The sequence below is a fragment of the Hemitrygon akajei genome, chromosome 24 (assembly GCF_048418815.1).
Source record: "Hemitrygon akajei chromosome 24, sHemAka1.3, whole genome shotgun sequence".
In the NCBI taxonomy this organism is placed as follows: domain Eukaryota; kingdom Metazoa; phylum Chordata; class Chondrichthyes; order Myliobatiformes; family Dasyatidae; genus Hemitrygon; species Hemitrygon akajei.
The window spans coordinates 5,831,057-5,853,086 of record NC_133147.1 but is presented as its reverse complement, the minus strand read 5'-3'; the positions used below and the strand labels follow the sequence as shown (position 1 = coordinate 5,853,086).

At 50.3% G+C, this 22,030-nt stretch overlaps 2 protein-coding genes across 11 annotated transcripts in view; one reads left to right on the top strand and one right to left on the bottom strand.

The window, feature by feature from the left end:
- cdk20 (cyclin dependent kinase 20) overlaps positions 1 to 3,645 on the bottom strand; it is a 135,916-nt gene extending 132,271 nt beyond the window's left edge. For all 6 annotated transcript variants that reach the window (XR_012096188.1, XR_012096187.1, XR_012096186.1 and 3 more), the window contains exons 1-2: positions 3,509 to 3,645; positions 2,665 to 2,778 (exon numbers count right to left, since the gene is read on the bottom strand). Coding sequence is in view for 3 of the 6 variants with exons in the window: in XM_073028257.1 (XP_072884358.1) it covers positions 2,665 to 2,778; positions 3,509 to 3,583 (189 nt within the window). In the remaining 3 variants the exon portion in view is untranslated. The remainder of the gene's footprint in view (positions 1 to 2,664; positions 2,779 to 3,508) is intronic.
- Positions 3,646 to 9,413: 5,768 nt separating this feature from the next.
- LOC140715825 (ras-related protein Rab-7a-like) lies at positions 9,414 to 21,233 on the top strand. Of its 5 annotated transcripts, none has more exons than XM_073028248.1 (7): positions 9,414 to 9,432; positions 10,648 to 10,699; positions 12,764 to 12,843; positions 16,798 to 16,924; positions 19,123 to 19,341; positions 19,721 to 19,846; positions 20,843 to 21,233. In XM_073028248.1, the coding sequence occupies exons 3-7, from the start codon at positions 12,791 to 12,793 to the stop codon at positions 20,936 to 20,938; spliced, it is 621 nt and encodes a 206-aa protein (XP_072884349.1). In that variant the 5' UTR covers positions 9,414 to 9,432; positions 10,648 to 10,699; positions 12,764 to 12,790; the 3' UTR covers positions 20,939 to 21,233. The 5 variants fall into 5 exon arrangements, with proteins under 5 accessions (XP_072884349.1, XP_072884352.1, XP_072884350.1 ...); XM_073028251.1 differs by lacking the exon at positions 9,414 to 9,432 and adding an exon at positions 10,392 to 10,498 and having other exon boundaries at positions 10,648 to 10,717; XM_073028246.1 differs by lacking the exon at positions 9,414 to 9,432 and adding an exon at positions 10,426 to 10,498.
- The last annotated feature ends 797 nt before the right edge of the window (positions 21,234 to 22,030 follow it).

The following is a 22,030-nucleotide window of genomic DNA, read 5'->3' as shown; positions in this document are numbered from 1 at the left end:
CGTGCCAGGTTGATGTCAAGCTCGCAACTCAACCTCGTTAAAAAAAACACTGCCACCTCCAGTTTAAATTCCTACGCGGAATATTGTGGAGGATCAAACATCCGAACCCAGCACAGCCCCCACTTGTCCCATTTAGCCTGTCTCAGTGCGGTGGTCCTTAGGACCCAGCGGACCTCGGGAGCCAGCACAACTCAGGACCCGCCACTTGCAGTGTTTCTGTTCCATTGATGGGAAGCGATCTTGATTGAAAATAAAGCGTTTGGAGAGAGGTGAACGCCATCGGTCATTGGAAAAGCATTAGGGTACAGTTGGTCTATGATCCGAACAATTTTAAAAGATAACGGATAAAGTGAGAATAATGGAGCATGTGAAAGGCCCTGCCCCAATGAAAGCTACAATTATTACTAAGCAACGCAGTGGTTTAATTATTGGAATACATACTTTTCTTAAGTGTTTTATATGCATAGAAAGGTAAAATATATACTATATACTAAGACAAATGCTTGACTAACTGACGCTAAATAATACCGGATGTACTTGTTCCGACTTACGTACAAGTCCGACTTAAAGACGGACTCAGGAACGGAACTCGTACGTAACCCGGGGACTGCCTGTATAGTAATTTTGTATGCATTACACGGTACTGCTGCCACAAGACAACAAATACCACAACATATGTCAGTGGTAATAAACCTGATTCAAATGGGGAGTCTCGGCCCAGAACATCGACCGTACTTTCCATAGATGCTGCCTGACCTGCTGAGTTCCTCCAGCACTTTGTATGTGTTACTCTGTTTCTGAGATTCCTCAGAGTCTTCCTAAAGAGCTTAATTAACAACTTCGAACATAGAACACAGGAGGGTACAGCACTGGATGTTTCCTCCTGCCAGCCTCGAATCCCTTTGTCTGTTCTCCTGCTCCCTCGCACTCTCCTCGTTAACCTCTCAGCCCGAAAACTTTATCCACAGCTTACCCCTACGGTAACCCCAGCCTTGGGCCTGTGATGGAGATTCACTTTGTCTGATATTGCCCTCACAGTTGGTTGTGGATGGATTCTCGTTAACAGGGTAACGCCATTCCAGCGCCAGCGACCCGGGTTCAATTCCTGCCGCTGTCTGTGAGGAGTCTGCATATTCTCCATGGTCTCCTCCCCACTCCAAAGGCATACGGGTTAGTAGGTCACATGGGTCTGATGGGGCAGCGAGGGATTGTTGCCCTGGAAGGCCCTGTTATCGTGCTGTCTCTCTATAAATAAAACACATTACTTGAGAAGCAACAGGCAGAAGGGTTATTACACAGAACAGGACAGGCCACTCGCTCTGTGTAACAGCCCTTCATTACAACGTTGTGCAGGCCTTGATATCAATTTGCACAAAAGGTCCTCCTCCTGTGTTTCACCCATTTCCCTCAATCCCCTTCATATTCAGGTGACTATCTTTAAACTCCAACTGCCTGCCTCCACTCGCTTGGTAGCCCACTTCAGGCACCTCTGCGTAAAAACAAATTGTCCTTCACAGTGCCTCTAACCTTAAAATCGTATCTTCTGGTGTTTGGCACTTCTACTGTGGGGAAAAGATTCTGATAGTCTGAATCGATGCATCACATAATTTCAAAAGGCTCATCAGGTCTCCCTTCAGAGTGGAGGGTGGGGTTGCAGAGACGGGGTGGGTTGTAGGGAGCATGAGGGATTACAGAGATGGGCAAGGCGTGCAGGAGAGTGAGGTTCACAGAGACAGGGAGGGGTATAGGGGAGCAGAAGGAATTACAAAGAGGGGGAGGCATCACAGACCTGCATCATCGTCTTGCAAGGCATCTAACCCTACAAAGGATCGTTCATCAGGGCTCTTCCACCCATCTGAGACACTTATCAGGAGCGCTGCCTACACAGGGCCCTCAGCATTGTCGGGGATCCCTCCCATCCGTCCAATAATTTCTTTGAACCCCTACCATTAGGGCAGGTGGTATTAGGACAAGGCTGGTTAGGGTGGGAATTACCAGGCTGTGAGGCTACTCAACTCCATGCCACCACCCAGGTCTTGTCGCGTATGCAGCGCCAGTCACGAAGGGCCGAATGGTCTACTTCTGCACCTATTGTCTATTGTTATACTATTTACTTTTCAACTTGTGTCACAAACACACCTTATGCTGTCAATCTTCTGGAATATAATTTATAGTTTGTTAATTTATTTGTGCTGATGTTACTTTCGGGTGTCGGGGTGGAGATACGTCTCCACCAAAGGCGGTGTAAGACACTCATTCCCTCCACTAGTCTACAGGTCACCCCTGGACAAGGTGTAGCACTTGCTTAGTTCCACGACCATAGGAGCAGATGGTCATATGAGCAGCCGGTGCATAACACAAGTCCCGCTTATGCAACCACTGATGCCAGGCAGACAATCTCTGAAGACTATCGATAATGGCTGCGGTCACACATCTTGTAAAGACTCTGCCCAGAAGAAGGCAATGGCAAACCACTTCTGTAAAAAAACTGCCAAGAACAGTCATGGCCATGTTCACCCACGTCATACGACAAAGCACATGACGAACAAACGAGTATTAATTTATGTGTTATGTGTACTGTGTTGTGCACCTTGGTTTGGAGGAATGTTTCTCTTTGATGGTCTACGGTTGATTGACAATAATTGAAGTTGAAAACCCACTCACATACTGATTGTCTTCAATCTCCTGCACTGCCTTGATCTCCCGCAGGGCCTGGTTGGGGATGCCGTCCTCCAGCTTACGCAGGGCTACTTTCTTTAATGCGACCGTCTCTCCCGTCTGGAACGGCAAGGAGAAAGGACAGGGGTCAGGGGTTGGTGCCAGGGTCTGGACAAGGAACCGCCGTACTTGAAGACGCCTCTGCCTCTGTTCAAGGAGGGTGCCACCCTGCCCCCGGGAGTGGAGGGGGCCACTGAGGAATCTCCATACCACTGGGGTTCAGGATGTCAAGAGAGCTTCTGTTTTCTGGATAGTCCCTGGGAATGGGGGGTTCAGGGGTGAGGGGTCTGGCAGTGGGCTGCGGACTGAGATGCGAGGCAATGGAGCACGGGCAGCCTGAGGTGAAGCGGTGGGGGTGGGAGACAGTGGGCAGTGTGAGGTGGTGTTGGGAAGGTGGGTGACCCAAGGTAAGGATGGATGATAGTGGGAAAGTGGGCATCCAAAGAAGGGGTGAGGGAGAGGGTGACTGGTGGGCTGCCTGACCTAAGGGGGTGGACAGTGGGAAAGTGAGTGGCCAAAGGAGGGATGAGGGGAAGAGGGTGAATGGTGGGTTGCCTGCAATGAGGGAGGGAGGAGAGGGTGGGCAAACTAAGCTGAGTGGGTGGATAGTGGGCAGCCAAAGGAGGGGTGGGAGAGAGGGTAAATGGTGCGTTGCCTGAGGTGGGTTGGGTGGCCCTGAGGCGAAGAGTTGGCGGATTGCAGGAAAGGAGTGGGCAGGTGGACAGCCTGAGGCGGAGGGAGAGGGACGGCTGGAGGAGAGTGACCTGAGCCCTCCTCCCTCTTCCCTCACCTCGACGTGCTTGGCCTTAAAGACGATGCCGTGCGCTCCCTCCCCGATCCGCCCCAGGATGCTGTACTGCTCCATCGCCCCGAAGCCCGACTTAACAGGCCACGGGGCGTCATGGCAACGGAAGCAGCAGGCGGGACGCCGTGACGTCAGCGAGCATCGACGACGACGCCGTTAGCCCGCTGCACGTCGTGACGTCACCCTCCATAGCCGATCTTTACTTCAGAGAGCCTGAAGCCCGCAGTTTCTTTAAACTTTTATAATTTATGTTTGAAGATCAAATTCAGGTTTATTGTCACCTGACTGTACATATATAACCAAACAAAATAACGTTCCTTCAGACTACAAACAAAATATTTCCACAAATAAGTTCAAAAATATAGCTGGTGCTATATTCTATATGTCAGCTCCAAAGCCGCATTTCACTTTTATTGTCATTTCGACCATAACTGCTGGTACAGTACACAGTAAAAATGAGACAACGTTTTTCAGGACCATGGTGTTACATGACACAGTACAAAAACTAAACTGAACTATGTAAAAGAGAAAGCTACACTAGACTACAGACCTACACTGGACTGTATAAAGTACACAAAAAACAGTGCAGGCATTACAATAAATAATAAACAGGACAATAGGGCAGTACGGTGTCAGTCCAGGCTCTGGGTATTGAGGAGTCTGATAGCTTGGGGGAAGAAACTGTTACATAGTCTGGTCGTGAGAGCCTGAATGCTTCGGAGACTTTTCCCAGACGGCAGGAGGGAGAAGAGATTGTATGAGGGGTGCGTGGGTCCTTCATAATGCTGTTTCCTTTGCGGATGCAGTATGTAGTGTAAATGTCCGTGATGGTGGGAAGTGAGACCCCGATGATCTCAGCTGTCCTCACTATCCACTGCAGGGTCTTGTGATCCGATATGGTGCAATTTCCGAACCAGGCAGTGATGCAGCTGCTCAGGATGCTCTCAATACAACCCCTGTAGAATGTGATGAGGATGGGGGGTGGTGGGAGATGGACTTTTCTCAGCCTTCGCAAAACGTAGAGACGCTGCTGGGCTTTCTTTGCTATGGAGCTGGTGTTGAGGGACCAGGTGAGATTCTCCGTCAGGTGAACACCAAGAAATTTGGTGCTCTTTACAATCTTACCGAGGAGCCGTCGATGTTCAACGGGGAGTGGTCGCTCCGTGCCCTCCTGAAGTCAACAACCATCTCTTTTGTTCACATTAAGAGACAGGTTGTTGGCTCTGCACCAGTCCGTTAGCCGCTGCACCTCCTCTCTGTAAGCTGACTCGTCGTTCTTGCTGATGAGACCCACCACGGTCGTGTCATCGGCGAACTTGATGATGTGGTTTGAGCTGTGCGTTGCCGCACAGTCGTGGGTCAGCAGAGTGAACAGTAGTGGACTGAGCACGCAACCCTGGGGAGCCCCTGTGCTCAGTGTGATGGTGTTGGAGATGCTGCTCCCGATCCGGAATGACTGAGATCTCCCAGTCAGCGCATTTGCGCTTGCTGATGGCCAAGTCAAATGTGGTGATGGATTGACATGTGGAAGTCCCGCCACTCTCCTCTGTCTGGAGGAACTGGTCCTCACTCTCATCTCCTTCAAACCAAAGTGTAGCCATGGGCAGCCACATGGGTCTCAGCTATGCCTGCCTCTTTATTGCCTACGTGGAACAGTCTATGTTCCAAGCATTCACCAGTATCACTCCCCAACTTTTCCTACACTACGTCAACGACTGCATTGGTGCTGCTCCTGCACACATGCTGAGCTCGTCAACTTCATCAACTTTACCTCCAACTTCCACCCTGCCCTCAAATTCACCTGGTCCGTTTCTGGCACCTCCCTCTCCTTTCCCGATCTCTCCGCCTCTCTCTCTGGAGACAGTTTATCTACTGGTGTATTTTACCAACAGTTGACAGCGATGAGGAAATCCACAGATGCTGGAAACTCCCCCTCTGGCTGGACTATACCTCTTCTAACCTGTTAACTTGTAAAAATTTCAGCCCCTTCTCTTGGTTCCTCCGTCTCCGCCACATCTGCTCTCAGGATGAGGCTCTTCATCCCAAAAGTAACGCGATTTCAGAATCAGGTTTATTATCAACGGCATGTGACGTGAATTTTGTTAACTTAGCAGCAGCAGTTCAATGCAATACATTATCGAGGGGAGGAGAGGAGAGGAGAGGAGAGGAGAGGAGGGGAGGGGAGGAGAGGGGGAGGGGAGAGGGAGGAGGGGAGCGGAGGGGAGCGGATTGGAGGGAAGGGATTTGGAGGAGAGGGGAGGAGGGGAGGGGAGGACGAGAGGAGAGGGGAGGGGAGTGAAGGGGAGGGGAGTGGAGGGGGAGAGGGGAGAAATAAATGATGTAGATTGAATAGATTTTAAAATACATACAAAAACAGAAATACTGTACATTAAAAAAGTGAGGTAGTGTCCAAAGCTTCAAAATCCATTCAGAAATCGGATGGCGGAGGGGAAGAAGCTGTGCTGAATCGCTGAGTCTGTGCCTTCAGGCTTCTGTACCTCCTAGCTGATGGTAACAGTGAGAAGAGGGCATGCCCTGGTTGCTGGGGGTCCTTAATACACCGCTCCCTGAAGATGTCCTGGGTACTTTGTAGGCTAGTACCCAAGATGGAGCTGACTAGATTTACAACCTTCTGCAGCTTCTTTCGGTCCTGTGCAGGAGCCCCTCCGTACAGACAGTGATGCAGCCTGTCAGAATGCTCTCCACGGTACAACTATAGAAGTTTTTAAATGTAATCGTTGACATGCCAAATCTCTTCAAACTTTTAATTAAGTATAGCTGCTGTCTTGCCTTCTTTATAACTGCATCAATATGTTGGGACCAGTTAGATCCTCAGAGATCTTGACACCCAGGAGCTTGAAACAGCTCAATCTCCATTTCTGATCCCTCTATGAGGACTGGTATGTGATCCTTCATCGTACCCTTCCTGAAGTCCACAATCAGCTCTTTCGTCTTACTGATGCTGAGTGCCAGGTTGTTGCTGCGACACCACTCCACTAATTGGCATATCTCACTCCTGTACGCCCTCTCATCACTACCTGAGATTCTACCAACAATCAAATTCTCCCAACAATTCTACCATCAGCAAATTTGTCGATGGTATTTGGGCTATGCCTAGCCATACAGTCATGTATGTATATATATATATATATATATATATATATATATATATATAGAGAGAGAGAGAGAGAGAGAGAGAGAGAGAGAGAGAGAGAGAGAGAGAGGAGAGAGAGAGAGAGAGAGAGAGAGAGAGAGAGAGAGAGAGGAGAGAGAGAGAGGAGAGAGAGAGAGAGAGAGAGGAGAGAGAGGAGAGAGAGAGAGAGAGAGAGAGAGAGAGAGAGAGAGAGAGAGGAGAGAGAGAGAGAGAGAGAGAGAGAGTGAGTGAGTAGAGTAGTGGGTTAAGCACACACCCCTGAGGTGTGCTAGTGTTGATGGTCAGTGAGGAGGAGATGTTATCACCAATCCACACAGACTTCCAGTTAGGAAGTCGAGGATCCAATTGCAGAGGGAGGTACAGAGGTCCAGGTTCTGCAACTTCTCAGTCAGGATTGTGGGAATGATGGTATTAAATGCTGAGCTGCAGTCGAATAAACGTCATCCTGACGTAGGTGTTTGTGTTGTCTCGGTAGTCTAAAGCCATGTGGAGAGCCAATGAGATTGTGTTTGTTGACCTATTGTGGCGTTAGGCAAATTGCAATGGGTCCAGGTCCTCTCTGAGGCAGGATCTCCTTCTTCAAAGAAGGGGCTTTTCTTCCTCCACCAGCAGTGCTGCCCTCTTCCATTTCACACGTCTGTCCTCACCCCATCAGGGTTAGGGTTCATCTGCCACCCCACCAGCCTCCGCATCCAGCACATAATCTTTCGTAACTTCCGCCATCTTCAACGGGATCCCACCATCAAGCATACTTTCGGCTTTCCACAGGAATTGCTCCCTTGTCCATTCGTCCCTCCCCACTGATCTCCCTTCTGGCACTTATTCTTGCAAGCAGAACAAGTGCTACACCTCCTCCCTCACTAACATTCAGGGCCCCAGACAGTCCTTCCAGGTGGGGCGACACTTCACCTGTGAGCCTGTTGGGGTCATTTACTGTGTCTGGTGCGGCCTCCTGTACATCGATATGACCCGATGTGGATTGGGAGAAGGCTTCACCAAGCACCTCCGCTCGTCTGCCAGAAGAAGCAGGATATCCCAGTGGCCACCCATTTCAATTCCACCTCCCATTCCCATTCCATATGTCTGTCCACGGCCTCCTACACTGTCACAATGAGGCCACACTCAGGTTGGAAGAACAACACCTGATATTCCGTCTTGGTAGCCTCCAACCTGATGGCATGAACCTCGTAGAAACATAGAAAACCTACGGCACAAGACAGACCCTTCAGCCCACAAAGTTGTGCCGAACATGTCCCTACCTTAGAAATTACTAGGCTTACCTATAGCCCTCTATTTTACTAAGCTCCATGTACCTATCTAAAAGCCTCTTAAAAAACCCTATCGTATCCTAAGACCCTATTGTAACCAATTTCTCAAACTTCCTCTAATGCCCTCCCTCACGTTCCCCATTCCCCTCTCTCACCTGATCTCCTTACCCGCCCATCGCGCCCCCCCCCCCCCGTTCTCTTCCCCCTTCCCTTTCTCCCATGGTCTTCATGGGGGCGGAGCAAGAGATACAGGGCTGGAGAAGGGGGAGTCTGATAGGACGGAATGGAAGATCATGGGGAAAAGGGAAAGGGGGAGCTGACTGGTATCCTGGGCAGACGCGGCAGAGACGGAGGAACTGAGAGAAGGGGATGGCATTTTTACAAGTGACAGGGTGGGAACAGGAATAGTCCAGGTAGCTGTGAGAATCCGTGGGTTTATAAAAGATATCAATAGATAAACTGTCTCCAGAGATAGAGACAGAGATATCGAGAAAGCGGAGGGAGGTGTCGGAAATGGACCAGGTAAACCGACCACCATGTATTTCTTTCTCCTCTTCCCCCCACCCCTTATTGCTTTGACTTTTTCCCCAGTCCTGATGCAGGGTCTCGGCGACTGTTCAGTCATTTCCACAGACGCTGCCGGGCCTGCCGAGTCCCTCCAGCGTCTTGTGCGTGCCGCTGGGAGATTGGAAAACCAGGCTGAGCAGCGCCGTAACGACAGCAACCTCTCCGCGAAACCGATAGCAGCTCGGTATCGATCTCAGGAGGGGGACGTCGGAGGTCCGTGAGCAGGGGACCTGAGGCGGAAGTCCCTTGGCGTCAGCCTGTCAGAGGATCTGTCCCGGGACCCGCACGTCAAGTGTTAACACCTGGAAGGTTCGACAACCGCTCTGTTCTCTGGGAAGATGCGCAGATTCGGAATGTCACCAAAAACTTGGAGAAACTTCTGTAAGATGCACAGTGCAGAGAGGAGGTACCACGGTGTAGGGTTTCGTGAATTACGGTATTTGATTTACTTATTTACTTTTCTTTCTATATTATTGATGCACCATCAATAACTCACTCTGAGACGTAAGAAGTGAGATATCGGCTTTTATTGACTGGAAGAATGAACAACACTACAACCTGGAGAATGAGGCCGGGCATCAGGCCTCAATCGCCTTTATACAGGGGTCTGTGGGAGGAGCCACAGGAGCAGTCCAGACAGGTATATCTAGTTCACCACAATTATCATTGTACTGCTGCTGATAACTTAAATTTCACGACACATGCCGGTGGTAATAAATCACATTCCGAATGTGACTTAAAGCCAACAGCGGCCTTACGCTGACGTCATTACGTCAAACGCCGTCTCTTAAAGTGACCTCAACAAACTCTACGATGCAGTTCGTGAATTCTGTGGACCAGTTTCTATTCTGAACAATATGTGTCGTGTGTCACACTGCAATAGCAGCTCGGGGCATTGACCACCACAGCTCGGTTCCAAGGTCAATTCCAGTTCTGCCCTCCCCTCCCACACAACCCTCCGTTTCCCCTTCATCCACGTTCCTGTGTAAGAGTTTCTCAACTGCCCCTAATGATCTTCGCAGCGTGAAAGGTTACGGGGGAAAGGCAGGAGAGGAAAATGATCAAAAGGCGGAACAGACTCGTTGGGCCGAATGGCCTAATTCAGCACCTATGTCTTACCGTATCTGCCCCTACCAACACCCGTGGCAGAACGTTCTACACAGCTGCCACTCTGTCGGTGTTAAAAACTTATTTTCCTCCATTTACCCCCATTTAAAAGGGACATTGGGGACAACTTCTTTACACAAAGGGCGGTGTGTATTTGGAATGAGCTGTCAGAAATAGAGGTTGAGGCGGGCACACTCACGATGTTTAAAAGGCATCCAGGTAATTGCATAGAGAGACAGGAGAGGTCTGGAGGGCGATGGCCGATGGGAATTGCTCACTGGACAACATGAACAAGTTGGGCCGAAGGGCCTGTTGCCATATGCCTCATGACACCTTTCTACCCTCCTTCCTCGCCGCCCCAACGCACTGCGGAACTCCCTCCTCATCGCCCCACCAACAGCACGGCGCTCCCTCGTCACCACTCATCGCCCAACACGGCGCTCCCTCCTGACCGCCCCTTCCGCGACGCGGCGCTCCCTCATCTCCACTCGCCCCGCAGCGCGGCGCTCCCTCCTCAAGCGCAAATAGAGTCGGTGTGCAGTTCTATATGCCTTTCAATCACGGAGCCAATATCGAGTTAATTGCGTTCAGCCTAAAGCAATTTGCAACAACTCAATGTCAATGTCAAAACGTGGCGCAGGTCGCTTCCATTTAAAATCTATTTTTGTTTGTGAATATTCTAAATGAATAAAATAGTTTTACGAAAATAAAGTTTATTTATGGGAAAAGAAAACTCTGCTCACCGGGGACCCGGAAGCGAAACGCTTCGCCCCAGGCTGTCACCATAAGTGAACTGGAAACCGGTTTCGAACCAGAAGCGATAAGAGAACCGAGCGATGACTGGTCAGGAAGTGTTCGCTGGCTTGGCGGAGTTCTTCAGTAAACTTTCTTAGTCATTTCTCAGAGTTTAGCTAAGTTTATTTAACTCTTTAAAGTTTATAAACGGACAACTTTTCTTCTGTCAGGTACATTAATTTGCTTTTTTTTTCAAACGTTTGAGTGTACGATTTTTGAGTTTTCTTTTACAGATGCCTGGTGGTTTTATTGATCGCAGATCCTCGGCGGAACGTAATTCCCACGGTATGTCTGCAGGAGGAGGTAAATTTACTTCGGGGAGGTAGGCGGCCGCAGTCGCGGTGGGGATTGCGGGGGAGTGCAGGACTCGGATCCCACTCGCCCCCATCGTAAAGGCCACGCCCCTCATGCTTAGCTCCGCCCCCGCCCCGTCTCCTGGGGGCCGCTCCCGTCACTGGTCTTAATGCCACCCCAATCACCCAGGTCACCCCTCTGTGTTAAACTGGACATGTTCCTGGGGCCCCACCCCCAATCTCTGGACCATAAGACCATTAAGATATAGGAGCAGAATGAGGCCATTTGGCCCATCGAGTCTACCCTGCCATTTCGTCATAGCTGGTCCAATTTTCCTCTCAGCCCCAATATCCTGCCTTCTCCCTATTATTGCTACCCATTCTGACCAATTAAGAGGCAATCAGCCACTGCCTTAAATATACACAGCTGCCTGTGGCAAAGAATTCCACAAATTCACCCCTAAAGAAATTCCTCTTCATCTCCATTCTAAAATGATGCCCCTCTATTCTCACGTTGTGTCCTCTGGTCTTAGACTCTCCTGCCATGGGAAACATCCTCTCCACACCACCTCGATCAAGACCTTTCACCACTTGACAGGTTTCAATGAAGTAACCCCTCATTCTTCTGAATTCCAGTGAATACAGGCCCAGAGCCATCATACGACAAGCCATTCAACCCTGGAATCATTTTCGTGAACCTCCTTTGAACCCTCTCCAGTTTCGGCACATCCTTTCTAAGATGAAAGGCCCAAAACTGCCCTCAATACTCCAAGTGAGGCATCACCAGTGCTTTATAAAGCCTCAACATTACATCCTTGCTTTTATATTCTAGTCCTCTTGAAATTAATGCTGACGTTGCATTTGCCTTCCTCACCACAGACTCAACCTGCAAATTAACCGTTAGGGAATCCTGCACAAGGAGTCCCGAGCCCCTTTGTGCCTCAGTTTCTTTTTTGTGTTTTTTTTCTCCATTTAGAAATCAGTCAACCCTTTCATTTTTTCTACAAAAGTGCATGACCGGACACTTCCCGACACTCTATTCCATCTGCCATTCTCCTAATCTGTCTAAGTCACTCTGCAGCCTCTCTGCTTCCTCAACACTACCTGCCCCTCCACCTATCTTCATATCATCTGTAGGCTTTGCCACAAAACAGTCAAATCATCATCCAAATCATTGACATATGAGAAGAATTGGTCCTAACACAGATCCCTGTGGAACACCAGTAGTCAACCAGAAAAGCCTCCCTTTATTCCCACCCTTTGCCCCCTGGCAACCAACCACTGCTTTATCCATGCTAGAATCTTTCCTGTAATACCACGGGCTCATAGCTTGCTTAGTAGCCTCACGTGTGGCACCTTGTCAAAGGCCTTCTGAAAACCCAAGAACACAACATCCACAGATTCTCCTTTGTCTATCCTGCTTGTGGTTACTTCAAGGAATTCCAACAGATTTGTCAGGCAAGACTTTCCCTACGGCCTATTTGATCATGTGCCTCTAAGTACTCCGAGACATCCTTGATCATCAGTTCCACACCATTGCCTCTGCTCCTGTCATTGAGCCAATTGTCTGGCCCTGCCCTATCACTGCCCTGATCCTTCCACCATCACTGTACTCACCATGACAACCACCTGGGCCCTGCCCCCATACATCAGCTCCCCCCCTTAATGTCTGCCCCCCCACCCACCAGTAACACCTGTGCCTTGCCCCAATGCTTAGCTCCGCCCTATACAGCTAGGCCTCACCCTCCGTGCTTTACCTCTGCCCTATTCGCCCGGGACCTGTCACTCGCCTCACTCATCATGGCTTCTCCCACGATCCATCCCTGACCTCATTGATTCCATCTCCCTGATCCACCCACATGAATAGCCATACCCTCCCCTCCGTCTCCTGCCAGTAGCCCTGGCCTCCCCTGTTTTTCCATTCTGTGACCTCGTCCCCACAGTCATTGTCAGTCAGTCTCTCCCCCCACCCCACCCCCAGATCCCACAGGGGAGGGGAGGGCCCCTTTCCACCACTGAGCCGCTGTAACAGGCAGCTTGTTGTTCCATCTTGCAGAGGCCAGAGATCGCTCCGTCCGCAGGCATGTCGTCTAGGAAGCGAAACCAGCTGAAGATCATCCTCCTGGGAAACTCTGGGTAGGAACCCTCCCTCCAGTCTCTGTCTCTCCGCATCCTGATGAAATGCACCTCCCCTGTGTCGGAATGCCCACACCATTACACACGGTATATCTGCTGGGTGCCGGGGTGGAGACGTGTCTCTCTCAAAGGAGGAGTAAGGCGCTGCTTCCCTCCGCTAGCCTGCAGGTCACCCTTGGGCACGGTGCGGCACCCCCGATCAGGGTCATGGGAACTATGGGAGCAGGTGGTGGATGGTTGTATGAGCAGCCGGTGTAGATCACAGGTCCTGGTTATGTGACCACTGACAACAATCTCTGAAGAGTGTTGATAATGGCTGGGGGTCGCCCGTCTTGTAAAGATACTGCCCAGAAGAAGGCAATGTAGAAAAATTTGCCAAGAACAATCGTGGACGTGGAAAAACCATGATCACCCTCATCGTTCGGCATGAGCAAACGATACCCAGAGTGCGTGATACATCCAGGGTGCTGCATTTCTACCAGATTTTAGACGATGTAACCACTGCGTATGATGTATATGCATGACTGTGTACTGCATGTTGGACTTGGCTGTCTCTCTCTCTGCACTTGGTGCTGTGTATACAGCGTTAGAACTGAGAACACCACAGCTCAGTGCTCACAATGTTGTGCTGACCTTAGCATCAATCTAATCTTTCTCTCCCACAGAATCCTCTACTTTTCTACTCTTTAAAATTCCCTTAACAGCCCCTAATATGTCCGCCTCTACCACCACCCCTGCCAGGGCATATCTTGCACCCACCACTGTGTTTTTTAAAACAAAACTATGCCTGACATTCATTTCTTCCCCCCCCCCCGCCACCATACTTTTCTTCAATCACCATAAAATCCCCTTATATCAGACATTTCTGCCCTGGGGGGGGGGGGGGTGGGGGGAAGGTCTCTGGCTGTGCATTCAATCTGTGCCTCATCATCTTGTACACCTCTATCAAGTCACCTCTCATCCTCCTTCTCTCCAAAGAGAAAAGCCCCCCGCTCGCTCGACCTTTCCTCATAAGACACACTCTCTAATCCAGGCAGCACGCTGGTGAATCTCCTATGCACCCTCTCTAAAGCTTTCTTGTCATTCCTATAATGAGGCAACCAGAACTGAGCACGATATTCTTAAGTGTGGTCTAACCAGAGATACAACAGTACCTCGCAGTAGGGAATTGAGTTCAAGAACTAACAAAGGCCTGCAGGCCATATGCATTTCTTAACCAGCCTATTAGCTTGAGCAGGAACTTTATGAATGTGGACACCAAGCTCCTGCTGTTCCTCCAGAGTGCTCAGTATTCTATCTTCAGGTTTGAACTTCTGAGGTGAATCACCTCACAATTCTCTGGACTGGACTCCATCTGCCACTTCTTGGCCCAGTTCCTGATACGCACGATGGCAGTGTGCCAACAGAATGTCGCACGCCAGTGCTTTGTTGCATGAGATAGAGTCCAGTGCTATACGGTGCATCTTAACCACGTGTTCAAAGCAGCAGATACATTACTGCAAGATATACTCATGGAGCAATGCTGCACTGTTGCATGATATTTATGCTGCATTTGATGCATTGAGAGTGAAGTGCTGCAAATGACGTATTATTGTGCGATGCACACGGAGTGGTGCACTAATGCTGAATGGTGAACTTTTACACAACGTATGCAGACTGTTGCATTTGGTGCATTATGGTGTTATTTTTTGATGCGCTGCGGTGCATTTTTGGCATCCCTCCCCCAACTCTGTCCTAATCGACCGATTCCTTATTCTGTACGCCCGGTCCCAGACGTGGAGTTCGGGTGTGAAGATGGCATCTTGGGTGGCCCAGTGGCCCTCACCAATCGGGGCACCAAGTACAGGAGTTGGGACGTTGCTTTGCGGTTGTACAAGACGCTGCTGGGGTCGCAGTCGGAAAGGTCGTGCTCAGTTGTGGCCAACCTGCTGTAGATGAGATGCCACCAAGCTGAAAAGCGCGCGGAGAATTACGCGGATGTTGCCGGCTTTTGAGGGGCTGAGTCGTGGAGAGAAGTGGGGCAGTTTGGGACTTTTCTCCTTGGAGCGTAGCATACTGAGGCCTGACCTTGGAGAGGTGTGTAAAATCCTAAAGGGTGAATGTATGGGGTTGAGAACTGATGAGCTGCAAGGCACAGCTTGAAGGTCAGAGATGGGAACTTGAGGGCAAGTTGTGTTGTCTGTGAGGAGTTCGTCTGTCTCCCCACGACTGTCTGGGTTTCCTTTGGGTGCTCTGGTTTCCTCTCGTACCAGTCAGTAGTTTAATTGGTCACATGGGTATAATTGGGTGTCACAGACATGTCCAGCCTTGTCACCGTGTTGTATCACGAAATAAAAACAAGACTAGCGCCCCCGGGGCGGGGTGGAGAATGACCCTCATAATTTCATACACTCTACTTTCTGAGGGGGTGAAGAGAGCTGGACTGCGCATGTCTACACTGGTGTCCTCCTGCAGGCGCGCAGTCTAACGAGCTGCATCACTGCTTGGTACGGAAACTGCGCTGCGTCGCGCAGAGACTCCACAGTCAAAACTGCCCAATGCACCACGGGCACCAGCCTGCCCACCATCAAGGGCAGAAAGGTTTCAGAAAAGGACCAGTAACATCGTGAAGGATTCCACCCCCCCCCCCCCACCCTGCTCCTGGACTGTTTGTCCCACTCCCGTCAGCGAGGAGGCTACATAGCATCCACGCCAGGACAACCAGACTCAAAGGCAGTTACTTTCCCCGAGCAGTGAGACTGATCAACACCTCCACCCACTAACCCACCCCTCCACACTCCCCACCACCACTAATTTATCAACTCTTGTTAATTACCTGATGTACAGACACTTCTGTGCCAGTATCACTTAACGGGCATACAGTCAATCTATAGAAACATCTTGTGTTCATTCGTTACGTGCCATGTCATATGACATCATCATTAAGCGCCATGTCGTGTGACATGGGTGATCACAGTTTTTCCATGAGCGTGATTGTTCTTGGCAAATTTTCCTACATAAGTGGCCTGCCATTGCCTTCTTCTGAACAATGTCTTTACAAGACGGGTGACCCCAGCCATTATCGATGCTCTTCAGAGATCGTCTGCCTGGCATCAGTGGTTGCATAAGCAGGTCTTGTGATCTGCACCGGCTGCTCATATGACCATCCACCACGTCATCCTCTGGCTTCACATGACCCTGATTGTGCAAATATAGAAACAAATAATAATAAATATCGAAAACATGAGATGAAGAGTCTGCTGTGAGTCCTGAGCCTCCCCACCTTCCCGATGACAGCCTTAGTGTGTTTTGTTTGAGCTCTGGAGCCTCCATTCTCCACCCCCAATCCAATCTGTCCACCCAGCCGGTCACCACCAGCAACAGGGGCTGAATGGCCTGTACTGCGCTGTGTGCAATCTAAGCCCCAGTCAGTGTATCTCCTGTCCGCTGGGTGATTTAAACCGTAAGGTATAGGGGCCGAATTAGTCCATTCAGTCCATCTAGACCTGCTCCACCATTCCATCATGGCTGATTTATTACCCCTCTCAACCCCATTCTCCTGCCTCCTCCCCATAACATTTGATGACCTGACTAATTGAGAACCTATCAGCCTCCACTTTAAATATACTCAATGACTTGGCCTCCACAGCCATTTGAGGCAATGAATTCCACAGATTCACCACTCTCCCGTTAAAGCAATTCCACCTCATCTCTGTTGTAAAGGGACATCCTTCTATTCTTAGTCTGTGCTCTCTTGTCCTAGACTCCCCCACTATAGGAAACATCCTCTCCACATCCACTCTATCTGTGTCCTCTGGTCCTAGACTCCTCCACTATAGGAAACATCCTCTCCACATCCACTCTATACCTTTCAATAGATCTTACCTGCTCATTCTTCCGAACTCCAGCGAGTACAGGTCCCGAGCCACCATCTGGGCTGTTCCCCTCGGACTGAGTGCGTGCCTCCTCTTTCAGAGTGGGGAAGTCATCCCTGATGAACCAGTTCATCAATCAGCGCTACACCAACCTGTACAGGGCGACGATCGGGGCCGACTTTCTCACCCGGGACATCACGGTGGATGACCAGCACGTCACCCTGCAGGTAGGCACCGGGAGAACCCCAGTTCCGGAGCTGGGATCCTGGCTGTTGAAGCTGGCCAGGCTGAGTGTGGGGGTGGGGGGGGGGGGGTTGTTGAGGACAAGTGAACTGTTCTACAATGTTGTATCTGCTGATGTGGCGTATTGGGGTGTCCAGGGAGTGGTAGTACGTCTGCTGAAGAGGCAGCTCACTCACCTTTGGGTCTCACCAGAGGCTCCAATTAGAAGTTTGCTTGCAACAGAGGCCACACCCGGTACACTGCTTCATCAGGTGGGTTAAACTAGATGAGGGTAGTTGGCAGCCTTGTACCACTTGTCCTGGCATGTGAGGTAATCTCTGAACTAGGCAGAAAACAAACCAAATTATAGACTGCTGCAACATCCATGGACTCGGGGTCTAGGATTTTATATTGTGTGACTGATATCATATATGTGCTTTGTGCTGTGTATGACTGTTGGTACTGTGTTTAGTACTTTGGTCCCTGGAGGAACGCCGTTTTGTTTGGCCATATTCGTGGATGATTGAATGACAATTTGACTTGAACTTTGAACTATGGGAGGATGATCCAACGGCCAGTGAGATCCAACGGCCAGGAAGGCGGTTCTGCAACGCTCCGTGGAGAGCGAAGGGTCTGACGAGGCACCACGAGAAGTTGTGGCCATCTGCTGCAACCAAGGAAGACCCCAGTTTGTGACAACTACTCGTAGCACTGGATCTGGACCTCCAGGGTCGAGAGGGTGGGACTGCCCCAGTGCGATGGCTTTTCCCTTTTTAAAACTCTCCCGCACAGGTCTCCTGGTATCGTGGGTGCAACAGACAACCAACTGAACCTGAAGTTCTTCAGGGAGCCACTACTTGGCGGTTATGACCATTTGGAGAACAGTGACATTGTCTCTTGGAGTGGTGGGGGAGGCATCCTGATCTACGCTCCCAGACCTGGTGATATTGACCCGCAACCCTTTCAGAGGGCTAACATCTGGTAGTTAGGGTAGTTTTATTAAGTGTTCTAAGAGCAAAAATAATTAGTCTTATTACCGGTGGTTGAAGATGGAGTGGAGCGTATTCTGCCTGGAGGTCAAACAAACCACAGGGATCTGTTCTGGCTCTTTGAGATTTGTAAAAATTACTTGGATAAGGAAGTGGAAGGGTGGGTTAGTAAGTTTCGAGATGACATGAAAGTTGGTGGAGTTCTGGATAGTGTAGAAGGTTGCCATCGCTTACAATGGGATATTGACAAGATTCAGTTTTGGACTGAGAAGTGGCAGACGGGGAAAATTATGAATTGATTCACTTTGGAAGGTCGAACTTGCAGGCGGATACAGGGTTAATGACAGGATTCTAGGCAGCGCAGAGCAACAGTGATTTTTTTGGGAGGGGAATTTAAATATATTTTGAATTTCTGTACAAGACTAACAAGTCCACTCTGCAAAGTAATTAACATATATACACGCCAGGATTCGTTCAAGTAACAAACGTGGTCAAAGGGACCTGGAGCTCAGTTCTCGTGTCCTGACGCAGCTTCATCTGAAGATTCTGCAGGCAGAGGGCATGTCTTCCCCGGAGCTTTCTCCTTATTGCCAGTCTTGCTGCCGGTGGACTCATTATTAGAGGCATCTGTGTTTTCTTTCTTTACATTTTTTTGGACCACCAAAGGATTCTCCAGTCCCTGTTTTTTGCCACTTTGGGGTCGGTTGGTCTTGGAGACACTGGATTCCCACTGCTATACTTATTTTCCTGTCTCCCAGAGCGATGTCTGCCGTACTGGTAGATCCAAGTGCCTTCCTTGGTCCACTGGCGGTAAGACCCTTCCGGGAGGAGCCGGCGTTGACCGAGCCTCGGTGTGTACCATGTCGTTGCTGATCTCGGTGCGGCTCAAATCCACGTCCGTGGATCCCTCACGGTCGCCGTGTAGGTTGAGAAGATGGTTAAGAAGGCGTACGGTGTGTTGGCCTTCATTAATCTGAGGACTGAGTTGAAGAGCCGTGAGGTAATGTTGCAGCTCAATAAAACGTTGGTTAGACCAGGCTTTGCGTTCAGTTCTGGCCGACTTATATAGGAAGGGTGTGGCCGGTTTAGGGAGGATGCCGAGGACATTGGGTTGAAAGGTTGGAACTGAGTGGGAAGGGTCGGGGCTGGACGGGAATGGTCAGGATTGTGTGTGTGGGGCGGGGTCGATAACCCGGCTTCCTATCGCCCCGCAGGTGTGGGACACAGCGGGCACGGAGCGGTTCCAGTCCCTGGGCTCCGTCCTCTACAGGAGCACCGACTGCTGCCTCTTGGTGTTCGACGTGACATCGGCCGATTCATTCCGGGCGCTGCAGGGCTGGAGACAGGAGTTCCTGGTGCAGGGCTCCCCCCGGGACCCCGAGACCTTCCCCTTCGTCGTGCTGGGGAACAAAGCCGACCTGGGGAGCAGGGAGGTGAGGAGGGCCCTTCGCACCCCGCACGACTCTCTTCCCCCTTCCCCCCCCCCCCCCGTCGGAATTCCTCACAAGTCGGTACTTCGGTACGTAGGATTATGAGTCCAAATTCGGTGACAGTTTAGGCATTCGCGATTAGAGAGGTTAGGGCGAGGGTGTGTGTACGGCAGAGACCGGACCTAGCCCAGGCCGGGGATGGGGTGTTGAGATAGGGAGGAGATCCCTAATTGTTCAGACCTGACCTAGAATTACAGTCCCATCCCCGTCTCCGTGACCACCTCCCTCCCTCCGAAGCCAACACCCATCTCCGTCTCTATAATCCCCTCCGGCCGCAGGAAGCTGCTCCCACCCCCATACATTACGGTCTCTCTAACCACAGGTCAGCAGGAAGCAGGCGGAGGACTGGTGCCGAACCCACAAGGTGGAGTATTTGGAGACCAGCGCCAAGGAAGCTCTCAACGTGGAGACGGCATTTCGGGCTGCGACGCGCTTGACGCTGAACCAGGTGAACGGAACTCTGAACTGGACGCACAGAGTAGATTTGAGGAGCGGGCTTGAGGAATCGAGAATAAGAGGGCGTAGGTTTAAGGTTAGAGGGGAGACCGCACTTTGAGTATTGTGAGCAATTTTGGGTTCCTTATCTAAGGAAGGTGGTGGCGGCGTTGGAGAGGGTCCAGAGGAGATTCATGAGAATGATCTCGGGAATGAAAGGGTTAACGTATGAGGAACATTTGATGGCTCTGGGTCTTTACTCGCTGGTTTAGAAGAATGAGGGGCGATCTTGTTGAAATCGTGCGAATATTGAAAGGCCAAGTTAGAGTAAAAGTGGAGAGGATGTTTCTTGTAATGGGGGGGGGGGGGGAGTCGAGGACCAGAGGGCACAGCTTCAGAATAGAGGGTCGCCCCTTTAGAACAGACGGTGGTGAATCTGTGGAATTCATTGCTACGGGTGGCTGTGGAGGCTAAGTCATTGGGTATATTGAAAGCGGAGGTTGAGGTGTTCTTGATTAGTCAGGGCGTCAAAGATTACGAAGAGAAGACAGGAGGAAGGGGGTCGAGAGGAATAATAAATCAGCCATGATGGAATGGCGGAGCAAACTCGACGGTCGACTGGCCTAATTTTGCTCGTATCTTATGGAGTTAATAGGAACGAGGGGCAACGTTCTCACCCAGAGTTTGGTTCGTATTTGCAACGAGCTGCCAGGGGAAGTGGTTGAGGCAGCTACATTAACATAATGTTCAGAAAGCACGTGGGTAGGAAAGATTTGAAAGGCGCCAAGGTCGGGCACATGGGACTGGTTTGGATGAGGCATTTCGGCCGACATGGTCTAGTTGGGCCGAAGGGCCACTTCATGGCTGCTTAGCTGGGGGTGCTAGCACACTCCGATGCATCCAGTCTCTGTGGCTGCGGAAGGGAGAGGTAGCAAGGTTAAGAACTACATTGACCTTGTAGACTTGGACGGCCTGTGGTGTGGTAACCACCATCGCTCCCCTTTTGCAGTTGAAAGCCGTGGACCACTGCGTGGAAAACCCGGACCTGGTTCAGCTCCAAGCGCAGCCCGGACAGCCCAGCCCCAATTGGCCCTGTGCCTGTTGATCCTTCTGACTGGATATCGACCTCCGCCGTAACCCCTCTCCTGCTCGCCCACTGCTGTGGTACCCAACAGGAACCGAGCCTCATATATGAGCAGGAATTCGAGGTGTTGCTTCTCCAAGATGAGAGTGACCTCACTGTGGCAGTAGAACTTTTTACACAGCCCTTTCAATGCGTGGCAATTTACATGTTTTTAAAAAATATATAATTATGTAAACTGCAGATACTTAAAATAGAAAAATTGCATAATTTTGATTTGATTAATTGATGGGTATAATGAAATATACAACAAAAGAAATCTTTCATGTTTCGTAAACTCTTTCCGGCTGCGTCCAACTCCAGCTGTGTGGCAACAAAAGCGATGTGCGCGGGAGCGTTTCAGTTACTGCGCGACCGCGACCCCCTCGAAGGAGCAGTGGTTTGAGACAGGAGAGACCGCGGTCAGGTGAAGGTCCACGACGCGAGAGGATGGCCCTCTAGCGAGCCTCCCCGCCCTCCCACTCCCGACCCGTTCCCCTGGATAATTTGCTCAGCCCTCCGCATGTAAATTCCCACAGCTGCTGTTTCTTGCTTTGGGTACCGGGGTGAACTCTTAGGACCGCATTACATATTGTCACCCATTCTGGTCAGTGGGAGATCCATAGACACATGAAACAGGGCCCACCAGACCAATGCTAATAATTGGATTTATCAGCATGAAACCCACTTACCCGCAGCCTCCTACTCAATATGGTGAACAGACTCTCCACAGTTGTAAAGCATATAAAAAACACTTAAGCCAGACGTAAAGGAGCATCAGGCAGCAACACGAGGCTGCGTTGCTAACTTGATGCTCAACCCAGCACAGATAGAAAGTGTGCAAGGACCTGGTCGGGTTCGAACCCGGGACCTTTGGTTTTGAAGTTCAGGTGAGGGTACCACACCACTGGCACAGACAAGGCAGGTAGGAACGAATTATTATTTAAAAAAATTACTCAAAGCAGATGGTGGACTTTTGAATATTTAGGTAGTTAGTTCGTATGTAGGGATGTCTTTTGAGTGTAGATTTAATATTTTTAACATCAGCTTTGTCATGTGTACAACGAAGCGCGTCAC

What these genes read in the sequence shown, in the direction of transcription:
- LOC140715825 (XM_073028248.1), top strand. Translation starts at nt 12,791, where the DNA reads ATGTCGTCTAGGAAGCGAAACCAGCTGAAGATCATCCTCCTGGGAAAC. An exon ending in CCGACCTGGGGAGCAGGGAG is followed by an intron (nt 19,342 to 19,720) that starts GTGAGGAGGGCC and finishes CTCTAACCACAG; the next exon opens with GTCAGCAGGAAGCAGGCGGA. An exon ending in CGCGCTTGACGCTGAACCAG is followed by an intron (nt 19,847 to 20,842) that starts GTGAACGGAACT and finishes CCCCTTTTGCAG; the next exon opens with TTGAAAGCCGTGGACCACTG.